The following is a 13074-nucleotide window of genomic DNA, read 5'->3' as shown; positions in this document are numbered from 1 at the left end:
TTTGTACGTCACTACCATTTTCAATAATGAAAATCGTTAATGTGATTTTAAAAAATGCACAGAATTTAGTAATTTCATTTATTGGTTTATTATATTTAACCTGACTGTCACCAGGGTGGCCCTAACACTGTCATCGTCTATGTGTTTCATACTTTACAGGGTTTCTGTACTAACACTGTGTACACTATGGGCAAGTCAATTTTTCTCAGACAAAGAATAACATAGTTCATCCTGTTTGGTAACCACTGGATAATTGTGTAAATTTCCATAATGTTGAGAGTTAAATACCTTTCACAAATGTAAATAGAACATGCACCACTTGTTAAATCCACATGAAAGGCATATTTGTCATTGTAATTCTTTTCTGTTGTTTGATTCGCCATTGTAAATATCAGAAGCAGACAATGTAGTATTTACTTTCTATATACATGCACGTGTAGTCGTGCATCCACCCCTTTGCTGAGAATTGACTTGCCCAGAAACTGGAAATGAAAGCGAGCAGGGTTGTCTTTTACACTGAAAACTGTCTTTGGGTATGAAACTTGCAGATGATAAGGGTGTTAGGGTCCCCATGTTTACAGTCAGGTTTGAAATTATAAATCAATGAATGGACTAAGTTCTGTGCATTTTTAAAAATCTCATTTATGATTTTATTTTTTTAAAATCAGTAGGGGGTACAAACTAATGGTGATGTCTATGGTGAAAGTGATTTGAAATCTTTTGCAAAAAGTGCTGAACATCAAGCTGCAGTCAGAGGTGTGCAATTGGAAGCAGTCATTTTTTTCAGTCCCACATCACAAAGCCAGCATGAATTTTCTAAAGCCTATCAACATTACAAGCTCTATGTACTTGACAACACCTAAACAGTCTTCATGTAAGTTGTATGTACCAAAAGAAGACATTTTGCTGGCAATTTTGCTGTCAGGCTTCTTGGAACATGTTGATCCTTAAATAAAGATGATGCCATTTTGTCATCAATACGATCACCTTGGTGGCCATCTTAAAACTACTGTTATCACTGCTCTTCATGGGTGGATATTATATTAAAATGTGGTTTTTACCAAAAGACTTGCTCAGATGTCCAATTGTCATAAATGAAAATGGTGCTGATCTTGCATCCAGTTTGTCTGGCAAGGCTGCCGTCTTTAAAATCTTGTTATTGCTAATGAGTATTTAAGATGGTTTCAACACTCTGCAGCAGAAATGCTCCCAGGGTGCACGATTCGCACAAAATTTTTACAAATTTGCACACTTGGAAAATGGTGATGGGCAAGAACTGCAAATTAGTGTCAAGTCATGCATATGAAAATGTACTCTGTGCAGTATACAAGTTTATTAGCCATTCACCCTTAAATTGCTTATTGCAAATCAAGCTGGTAGAAATATTGTAGCACTTGTCATGATGTGTCTTTTTCATAACTGTTTACGCATCTGGTTTCGTCAGCTTGACATAAGTGGTTGTTGAACTTAATTTGATTGGCATGTCGGGCACAATAATAAGAATTCTGTCATAGTTGGAACCTTGCATCAAGGATGCTTTACAAATGTGAGTTTATAATATGATCTATTGAGAACTCACAAAATGGTTGATTCTTGGCATGGTTTATCTTTAAATGACAGTTTCATTTGGTTCATACTGGTTGATCATAGTTTTGAAAGCAATTTGTTTTTAAAGTTAGGAAGTATATTAGATTATTGTAGCTGGGAAAGCGTTAATGGAGATGGAGTGATTTGGAACCCAAAGATGTTTAAATACAAATCCGAAGTACATGCTGAAAAGACAAACATGCTGCATGCTGGTCAACCCCTCCTTTCAGCAGTATTTAAAAACTGAATCCTGTAGAAAAGGCAGACAAGCGAGCCGAATTAGAATAGAAAATGTAAAAGAACAGTGCAATGTTTGTTTCTTTTCTCATTACAATTGAGCCCAGTGAGATTATATCCCTTCTATAAAGGTTAAGATAAATCTAATAAATAAAAATAAAGAACCTAAAAATGAAATTAAGAAGTAACGATAGTTATTCAACCAAAATGCCTCCGTCTGAACAATTAGATAATGGCATAGATGGATTAAGGATCCTAAGACAACATTATGTAAATCTGGCATAGTAGTCAGTAAAGTTCCAGTTAAACTTGGCAGTGCTTATGTTAGTGAAATATCTTATTTTGGAGCAGAAGTATTCAGAAGACGATACCTGTGGACAGTTGTACATAGCATAAGTAACCATATAGAACAGTTTTCAAACTAGTTCCAGCTTGCTAAGCAAGCTTTGTATATTCCCCCTTCAGAAAGCACACTGTGAATGGGGGTTCTTAGTATAGATCAGTATTCATACACAGATAAGAAATAGATCAAGCTCAGAAACGATAAACCAATTAATGCTTATACAGCTAGATGCAACATCTTTTAAAGATTTTGATTTCAGTACAGGTCTTTCATAGTGGCGCAGGAATAAAGTTAATGGATATTGAAGTGATGGGTAACTGTTAAACTATGGGTTTTCTCTTACCCCTCTTTCATGGTATACTAACTCATGTTTTTTGACAGGGGAAATCACCTCATTATGATAAAATTCTGGGAGCATCTGTCAGATAGTCTAAAGATAAAATGGTCTCGTCTTGGATTCATGACAATTTGATCCAGTAAAGGGTTAGGTCACTATACAAGACTCGTTTTTTTTTTAGGGTTACAATTAACATGATATAAAGTTTGAGAAATAGTTATGTAGCTCTTATTATTACTTCATTATCTCTGTCCGGACATGATAATTGTTTGCACATTGTTGATACATTGAGAAAAATACTTTCATTATCTCTATCCGGACATGATAATTGTTTGCACATTGTTGATACATTGAGAAAGATACTTTCTTTTGAGGTAGTAGTGGGTCAGTCGGTCTATTTAAGACTTATTGTTGGCCTAAAATCAGTATGATTTAAAGTTTGAGAAATAGTTTACAAAGCCGTCTTTTTACAATACTCAATAATCCAAGTCATTGATATCAGGCCCATTTGAGCCTTGTTTCAGTCATGATCTCTATCATGAGATGAAATTTTTTTGCACATTTTTCATACATTGACAATTTCTTTGTGTACAAAACATGACAAATGATGATACTGATATTGCATTGTACTTTTAATGGAAGTGTGCCATAATAAATATTCTGACTTTTTTTTTTATACCTAAATTGCACATTCAGGTGATAATTGATTTAATGTGCTTTCATTTTAATGCCATTTGTAATGAAGTAAAACCACTAAATTTGTGTCACTGCTCATTTGCTGTGCTGTGACTTGCACACATATGTGTACAGTTATAATTGTTTGGATTTACAAGTTGACCTCATTTAACCTATCGTGTAAATCATCTGTATGCTAATGAGGAATTGGAATTATCTGTTGTCAATCAGTTTGCTGGTAATACATTTCCTGTTGCCACAGCGATAGTGAAACTTTTTATTATTTCCCCAATTTTTCTCTTGCAGAGCAGTATGAAGCTTTCTTAAAATTCAATCATGACCAACTTCACAGGAGATTTGGAGACAAGCCTGCCAGTTGTAAGTTCCATTTTGATATTTTTAATAAAGTAGTATGTAAAATCATTGATCTGTAACGAAAAATATTGAAATGTAACAAAGGTAATTTTTTCTTCATAATCCGCTGAAAATTTACTTGCACAACAGAATTTTGAGCCTGAGCTGTCAGAAAACAGATTTTAATATCAGTAATAAGTTACCTGTCTCTGTTGGTTAGCTGGTTCTTTACATAACAGGACAACCTTGTCCATGTGCTGGAAAAACCTTAAACATGCTTGGTGAAATGGAAATACCACGTCCATGTACTAGTTAAACCTCATCCATGCTAGCTGCACTAAAAAAACCTCATCCATGTGGGATGCACCATCCCCAGTTCTATAAATTCTTTGAACATGCATGAACATATTGACCCAGTTTGACTTGCCATCATTGGCCCATATGCAGTAGTGCATTCTCATTTGGTCTAGATGACATCTCAGTATGAGGGAAAGAAATTCTTGCTTAAAGAAAAATACCACAGTGATGGGTAGACTGTATCAGAACTTGATTTCTTTATTAGGGAAACATTTGATCCCATTGGTCCTTAATTATGAAAACCTTTATTTTGCTAGTGAATATTTTTCAGTGCTTTACACACAAGCCATGAACCTCACCCCTTGCCTATCTTGGGTTTGGAAATTCTAGGAATATGTACAGAGTTTCTAAAGTTACCCATTCATATGTTTTCACTTTTAGTGTGTACATGGGAGGGGGGACGTGCATTTAATTATTGTTGTTTAATACAATGTGCGGGTTTAGATATCGGTTTCATTATTGTCATTTAATGTAGTGTGCAGTATTAATAGGCAGGAGCTGATTACAGGTGCTCGATTATGATTACGGGGGAGGGTGATTATCATTGCTTTGTGTTTGCTTGTTACCTTTTTTTTTGTTCTGGGCAGATGATATCATACGTTGTATAACTGAAAAATTAAGAATTTTAACTCGTTGCAAATGTTTATTGACAATTGTTTACATAAAATTATCTTGCCAAATGAACACTACTTCATATTCACATCAACAGTTTTTGTTATAACGAATAAACATTAAACATTCAACTCTAAGAACCAAAGGAGTTTAAATGTCAGGGTTGGAAAAAAGTGCTCTTCACTTCTATGTTTCTTTTCTTTTCAGATGTATCTTGAATACTGTCTTTCAAGGAGACAAAAGTTTGTGAAAACTGATAATTTGGATGTAGAATGTGAAAGAAGAAAGCTACATGATAATGTAAATGTGTTTGAATTGGATGCAAGAAGACAGCTGATGCATGCATAGAAAAATTGATTATGCATTTATTACCTCTTGTTGGTTTTTCTCTTGCAAATTTGTGATGCTTCTAATTAGTGGAGGAACCACACCAGTGTACAATATGGTTGTTTAAAATGTTGAAAGTGAAGATCAAATCTAGAAGGTATCTACTAGTACTAGATATGACTGATGTTCAACAAGCATCATACAAATGATATGTACACTATGTGTATTGTTGTACATAGGTTATATTCCCTCAGTATTTATATCATAGTCACCATTAATTTACTTGTAACCCAGTAATTAGCCATGAACAATCAGTGGTAGATAAAAGATACATGGAATTAATTATTCAGTATTTTTGGTGCATGTCAGTACTGCACTTGTTGATTATTTTTTTTTCTACTCAAAGATTTTTGTTGCATTTGATTAATAAAATATTTTGTGTATATCCATGTACATGTGTGTTTCATGATGGTTTTTCTTCACATTTTGTGGTTATGATTTAAACCCCCATTCATTCACATTGAAATAAGCGTGTTATTAATAAATTTTAGTAATCTATTTTATATAAAGTATTTATATTGATTTTTGGCTAATGGCAAATTTAGTCCCTGCATGCTTATAGTATAGTGTCTGTTCTCTTACATCACACATAGCTAGAACAAACTGGTCTTGCTAAAATTGGTACTGTAGAACCTATATTGAAAGACGACCCATCTGGTTTCTCATGACTGATCATAACGCTATATAATCAGTATATCCATAAATTGAGGATTTGGTACCTAAAGATGGGGGATCCTAATAGCAGTGGTCTTGCTAAAATTAGTACAGTAGAATCTGTATTGAAACAAAACGTATCTGCTGAAAAAATACATCATGGTCTTTCACAGCTGATCGTAACACTTTGTAATCAGCAAATCCATAAATTGGGAATTGGATCACTTGGGGTGGGGGCTGAATTCTAATAGTGCTTTTCAAAACAAGATTTTCTGCAACTGCATAGATCCACTGACCTTTCAGTTGAATTTTACACTTCAAGAAGGGGACACAAATTTAGGCAATTAGACCTTATGGTGTTTACCTCCCTTTAACATTGTTCCATAGTTGGTAATTATTGGAAACAGGAGTAGAAGATGGATTTAAAAGAAAATTTGCCACGATCATTGCTCATATGTTTCCATTGTAAATTTTATAGTGGCACAAAGAAAAGAAAATTCTGGTTCCTATTATAAAAAATAGTCCAAAGGACATAAAAAGCAATAGATATTTCTTCCTTCTGATTTGTGTAAATTCGTACCACTTCATCCTCCAAGCAGACTTTTTTCAATACATGATTTATACATATATGAAGAAACATTAGAAGATATGGTTCAAATTTTTGGAAGGAAAAATTGTTGAAATACATTTTCTGTAGTTATAAACTGCAATTGCAGAATTGCCTTCCGCATGACTTTGCTTGATAACATGCCATTGAAGAATGCCCCCAGATGGAGTTGAAGTAAATTTTTATTTTGTTAAAATTATTTTTACAGATTCCTATTTTGACAAGTACTTCAAGTTCAATGGCTATTGACTTCATATTTTGAATAAAACATTATCACATGTATCATGTGCAAGTACTTAAAACAGTTTTATTTTTTGGGGGTTGTGCACATCTTTATAGAAGTCCATGTACTTGTCATTTTGCTATTTCTATACATGTCCATGCATCCATCCAATCTTTACATGAGTAATTATGTATGTCCACACCCCAGGAATAGTGTCAAAAGTGTGTTGCCACCCAAGTACGTAAAGTCTGCGTCGTTTAGTGAAATGTGATTTCACTGCAAGTGCTAAAACTACTCGGTAATGTGAATATTATTTCTGTATCGATGAACATACCGACTGTAGTCTGAAATGCAAATTTGTGGCAGGTTCTATTTTTTGTACCTCCCAAACTTAAAATATGGTGCCTCTTGGTGAGAAACATGCTAATTAGGTTAACTGAGAAAGATTTAAGTGATGGGGGAAAATATCTTGATTAACTGGAATATTATGTACAACTTGGAAACTTGTGAAAAGTTTTCATAATGATGTTTATAGAAGCCAAAAATAAACTGAGATTTTAATAAGTAGTGAGCAAAAGGGATGATCATGAGTTCATCCTAGCTTTTAACAAGACATGGTTCATTTACGGGAAGCATTGTCAACAGATCATTAAAATTTCTCAGCAAAACTGTGCATGTTGTATTTCATTATTCAAAAAGAGACAAAACTGACAATTGAAAACAGTAGTCCTGGGTAATTGTTATTGGTGAAACTAAATTTGTTTGGGCAAAGATCAGATATTTGTGTTTGGAGAAAACCCAGTGAAGAATGACAAGCACAGAGATTAGATCTACACACTGCCTAATTGAATATTTGATTGATGTTTTAGACGGTCCCTTTACCTACAAAAGTAATAGAGGTTAAGATTGACACTGATGAGTATATGGGTGTCATTGATGACAATTTGAAGGTCACTGTTACAAAGGAATTGTCACATGCTTCTGGTCCATGTTTCTAGGAAGATAACAACCAGATAAATTGTGGAACTGAATCCTTATCCTGGTCATCACCCCAGACCTCAGTATTCTTGAAAATATATGCGAGACAATTAGGTCAAAACTTGGAGAAAGGCCAGGTCTAGTCACATTCATGATCTCAACAATTGGACCTCCTTTGTTCAAATTAAACAAGAGAACTAAGTAATTGCAAGGTATTACAATAGGATCTTCATTGCTTAGAAAATAGTGGACCTTGTGTTGAACCACTATGCTACTTTCCTATATAAAGTGATGCAAAATTGCAAGAACCAAAACTATGCTATCTGAAAACATAGGAGGCCACCAAAAACAATTAATGGGCTGAATATCTGTTGCTCTTGACCAAAACAAAAGGCTCAGTTTCATTTGGTCATATTTGTCCATTCATAAATTAATTCAGTCTAGCTGTATTGGTCATAATTTTCACAAAACTTTATGCCACTTGTTCCTGGGAGATTGCGACTATAAGAACCCAGTGATCAGCCAAGTGTTAAATGTGTAAGATGCCTTGTTGTACTTGGCTGAAAATCACGATCTCATTTCCACAGTAAGGTGCCAGTCAGTAATATGCTGAAAATCACAATCTCATTTCCACAGTAAGGTACCAGTCAATAATATGCTAAAAGTGCTGTTAAATCAACAAGAACAATAAAAATTGCCCAAAAAATTATTTCATGTCTGTGTTGGAAGATTGATTAGAAATGGAAATGGCATTCCTGCTATAGTAACAGTGCAATTGGTTTTTGGTTTCTGAGCAGGACTTTATGGGCTCAGCCAAAATTGGGTTCTCTTGTTTTAATAAACTTTTATGAAGCATGAAAATTGTTCATCTGTTGTGAAATTTCCTGTATATTTGCTTTTTGAATACTTGTTGTTAAATACACCCATTTCAAGTTAGATCAGACATGAGCGAAGCCCTGAAATTGGCATATATGTAAGATTAAATTTATTGCATGATGAAATATTCATTATAACAAACACACAAGGATGCATTGAAGCGGCTGTGAAATTATTTTAGATGCCTCGGTTATTATGCCTTTCCTTGAGTAATGTAATGACATTATTGTGAGATTATGAGGTTATACTACATTTCTTACACATCTTAAAATTGTCATATGGTATATCAATATGAGTTATGTGATACATTTTAGTGCTTATGTATGAACATTGCATGTCTAGTCACTTTGTTGAAGAAATTTTCATGAAACTTTGTCTATGTAATTATAAAAGACTAGATAGTGTCATGTACCATAGCCACGCCCCTTCATCAAGGTCAGAGCAAAGGAAAATAATTCTTTGACTTGGTAACCTTATCTCGAGAACAACATTTGAACCACTGACGGAACCTGAATGAATCATTGCTCAGATGTTGCATACACCAGCCATTCTCTTAGCTTTAAGGTCATGCAAGGGAAAATATTGACTTGTTTGCATGTTTGAGTGAACAACTTGAGATATTTTTAATTAAAATATAACCATTTATATTATGTACAGTAGTGTATCACATACCATAGACATGCCATCTCCTTCAGGATGAAGGTATTGGCAAGGGAAATGTAACTGGCTTGTGTCCTCATCCAGAGTATAACATTAGAACTACCCTATAATTGTATTGAAACTTTACCAGTTCTATAATGACTAGACTGTGTCACATACTATAGCCATAAGCTGTTCATGTACAGATAAATCTTTTGAATCAGCACGTTATTTTAATAAAATTCCAGCCTTTTTTATCTTGACTTTACAGCATCTTGTGAATTCAGTCATTGCCATCTTCTTTACACAGATTATCATGTTTTAATTGGATGAAACTTTACACCATTTCTTTTGCCATTCAGTAGTCCAGTAACTAGTCCGACTAAGGTCAAAGTCATCAGTTGGGAGCCAGCCACAAGATGGGCATAATCATGTACTGTTTATAGAACATTGCATAGCTTACATCATTTGTGTGCACACTTATTAGTTTATATTCAGTTATATTCATTTGGATTGTTTACTTGTAATCTGCACATTCATTTAAATGGCATTAATTTATTTAGACCAGTTGCTAATAAATGAACAATTTCAATAACATGAAACAAATTTTAAAGCAATCAGTGTGGTCAGAAAGTCAGTTCCGTTCTTTAGTCTCAGCAAAGTAAACTGCATCTTAACATGCCCCTTTTTTTTAATTAGCACCAAAGATTAGTTATAAAGAATATTAACATATTTATATTGTTTCATGTGCATCCAGTTACAGAGAGATTGGTGGCCTAGCAGTTAGAGTGTCTGCCTCGAATGTGGGAGGTTGTGGGTTCGATCCCCAGCCGAGTCATACAAAAGACTTATAAAAATGGTACTAACAGCTGCCTCACGTGGCATTAAGCATTAAGAGGTTAGTGTTAGGACTGGTTGGCCTGGTCAGGATAATGTGACTGGGTGGGACATCATGCTACATGTCTGTGGCATGATGCCCCAGTGCTAGACATCACTATAAACTGCCACACTGCAGCCATTATAGCAATATGACCGAAAAAATGTTAACGCAACGTTAAAAATCCAAATCAAACACACAAACACGGAGAGATTGTATCCAGAACTGATCTTGTTTAATGCACATTAGGTTATATGCTGAACTCTTAGAAGAACCACTGATCTCCTGGCCTATTTACAAAAAAACCAAGATTTGCTTCTGGGGATTGGTGGGTTGGTATCTTTGACTCCAGTTCTGGAGAAATCCTGACTGGGAGGGGCCTTGGTTGACCAAGTGGTCCAAGATGCTCGCCTTTACAGATTGCTCACACAAGTCTCCATCTCGGCAGATTCTTACCAGTTTTACTTGAATATGTTTTGATTCCAAGTAATTGTACGTAAATAAATTAGACGTAAGTTTCCTGTAATCAGTATTTTTTCATTACAAAGCGATTACATTTTTATTAACATAGGAATACAACTCAACCAATTTTCAATTTCTTCAAAACAGATTGACGAATGGTACGCAGTAGGGTTTTTGCATTATAGAGAGTTTTATGACTTCAGTTTTGTAATTGGCCTCATTTTCAACATGTATTGTGGTTCTCAAAGGGTCAGGATAACCAGAAATTCCAGTTTATATTTTACATAAACTGAAGTTGTATTTACAGTTAACTAATACAGCATCATATGTACTTTGGATGACCGATAACAGAGTTTTGTATATTTAGAATTAAAGATACAAAATGGAACATCAAGGCTATTGTCCATTGACTATTATTTACAGTCAAGGCTGTCGTGACTAACAAAGTTGGAATCATACAAGTAACAAGCAGTTTAGTGTATTGCAAGAAAGATGTTAGCTTTGATATCGCTATTACTCTGGCACTTTTAATGCATAAAATGCAGAAATGTGAATATTTTAATTGAATAAAAAATTTATGTAACCTAATTAGTTGCTCAGTTCAAAATTGAGTGATTATAATTATAATACAAATTTTTAAGAATAATTGTAAAGTAACAAAACCAATTACCATTGAAAGCAATTGACTAGAGGTCTGCTTGGCTTTGGCAAGGACAACATGTTGATGGAAAAAAGAAATTTTTTAATTTTTGTTGTATTTCTCATCAATATTATTTTATTTGATGCAGTTTGCTTGTTAACCATGGGTTTGTCCACGTAATTCTGGACAGGTGCTTAAATCATCTTTTTCTTAGGCAATATATTGTGTAACGACAGTTTTGAAAAATAATGTTGTAAAAATAACTATTAGCCTTTTCATTTGTACCTTTTTTATATGTAAATCAGTATGCCAGTATTCTGTTTTTAGGAAAAGAAAGTATAACTGATACAAAAATAATCAAGAAAACACTAACAAAACAGGAATCGGATTCACATAGAAAACGGGGGCCCTACTTAGCTATGAAGTAGTGAGAAATTAGGGAACTGATGGGCATATACTTTTATTTCAAATTGATACCAAACTACCCCTGGAAGATCCTTATTGTCTTTAAGCCAGTCTGAAAGTTCATTAACCTACTCAGCTCCTTTGTTAGTCAAACAAATCTAACTTTTTAGAAATATCGGAATGTTGGTTGTGTTCATTATTTCATTCGTGCAACAGTGTAGGTGCACATCAAGTTTGAGGGTCATTGAAACCTCTTTGTATGCCAATGCAAGCAAAATTTTACTCAAGAAAATGTTTAGAATATATTTTTGTTTGGCTCCTTAAAAAATGTTAAAGCAGTCAGTATACCCACAGTGAACAAATCAGAAGAGATGGGGATATATTTGAGTCGATTTGTAAAGCCATTCATCAAGCTTGTTTACTTAATGCATGTATTTTGTTTACCCATTGAGATGCCTTCATAATGCTTGGTACACTTTTGTATCATGACTAGACATTGTCATGTAGAAAATGTATTTGGTGTTCCAAGAATTTTGAGTTGTCCCGATTTTTCTTATAAATTTTCTCCCATGTTTCCTAGATCCACTTCAACAGTAACACCTCCGGAACTGGGATATCTTCATGAAATTTTTGTATGCATTTGTTTCATGACATGTTTTCGTGTCCCATATAAGATTCGGTTTTTCTCAGTTTTATTATAGATTGTGTCCAGTCGAGATACATTCATATTCGGCTTCAACAAATTTATGCAACATGTAAGAAGGGTCTTCATCTGACTATAACCTTTAAAGTAGAAACGTTTCCATAATCTCTTACGGATATATCGACTTTATTCATGGTTGGGTTCAATTATAACTGCTGCTTTTTTTTTATCCATTTCTTCCCATTTTAATAGAAAATAATTTTTGCTGTTGCTTTTGAAATCCACTTCCATATATATATATATATATATATATATATATATATATATATATATATATATATATATATATACTTTAGCATAAGTGGCACCATTTTAATGTACAGACCTTTTTTTATTTATGGGCAAATGTCCAGTATACAGCTTGTTTTAATGTTTGATTTTATGTTCAAAATAAAAGTGATAATTGGATTTAACTTGCATTTTATTTGTTTTTCTTCATTTAAATCTTACTTTCCAGTAACAGTCTCATCGAAAGGTCCAGTGTCTTTTCAGTGGAGACACTGTCTCAAATGTTCAAGCATCAGTTGAGCAAGAATTGCACAATACTGTATGATTTGTTTATATACAAGTTCATTTAGCTCCCAACCTTGTCTGTCATTCAACTGCATATTAGCCCCAATTTGTTATCACTAATGCTCCTAAACCACTTGGAGGATTGCCATGAAATTTGGCATCCCAATGTCCAGCTGGTTGTAAATGAAATGCTCGGACTTTCATCATGGCCATGATAGTCTTGTGATAACTACTAATCCTAGATCAAAAGTAATATCAACACTAGGTTTTTGCCAGAACACTTCTTAGCATATATAGTTAATCTGACATGAATATGGTATATCTGACATAAATATGGTCACCATGGCCTATGTCTAGTTAGTCTGACATGAATATGGTACATCTGACATTTCAGTATGGTCACCATGGCCTATGTCTAGTTAGTCCGACATGAATATGGTATATCTGACATAAATATGGTCACCATGGCCTATGTCTAGTTAGTCCGACATAAATATGGTACATCTGACATTTCAGTATGGTCACCATGGCCTATGTCTAGTTAGTCCGACATGAATATGGTACATCTGACATTTCAGTATGGTCACCATGGCCTATGTCTAGTTAGT

The 13074-nt window shown here is 34.1% G+C and overlaps 1 protein-coding gene across 2 annotated transcripts in view; it reads left to right on the top strand.

Annotated features, from left to right (window-relative positions):
- Nucleotides 1-12366, top strand: part of LOC149785979 (akirin-2-like) — a 28309-nt gene extending 15943 nt beyond the window's left edge. The window contains exons 3-5 of one of the 2 annotated variants that reach the window (XR_016424851.1): nt 3486-3557; nt 4710-7942; nt 7992-12366. Coding sequence is in view for 1 of the 2 variants with exons in the window: in XM_089976240.1 (XP_089832366.1) it covers nt 3486-3557; nt 4710-4720 (83 nt within the window). In the remaining variant the exon portion in view is untranslated. Of the gene's footprint in view, nt 1-3485; nt 3558-4709 lie in introns of both variants that reach the window. The other variant, XM_089976240.1, reaches the window with a different exon arrangement.
- The last annotated feature ends 708 nt before the right edge of the window (nt 12367-13074 follow it).

This window comes from Sinohyriopsis cumingii, chromosome 12 (assembly GCF_028554795.1).
Source record: "Sinohyriopsis cumingii isolate HCF-2022 chromosome 12, ASM2855479v2, whole genome shotgun sequence".
Taxonomy (NCBI): domain Eukaryota; kingdom Metazoa; phylum Mollusca; class Bivalvia; order Unionida; family Unionidae; genus Sinohyriopsis; species Sinohyriopsis cumingii.
The sequence above is the reverse complement of the archived record's forward strand: the minus strand, read 5'-3'. Positions and strand labels throughout refer to the sequence as shown.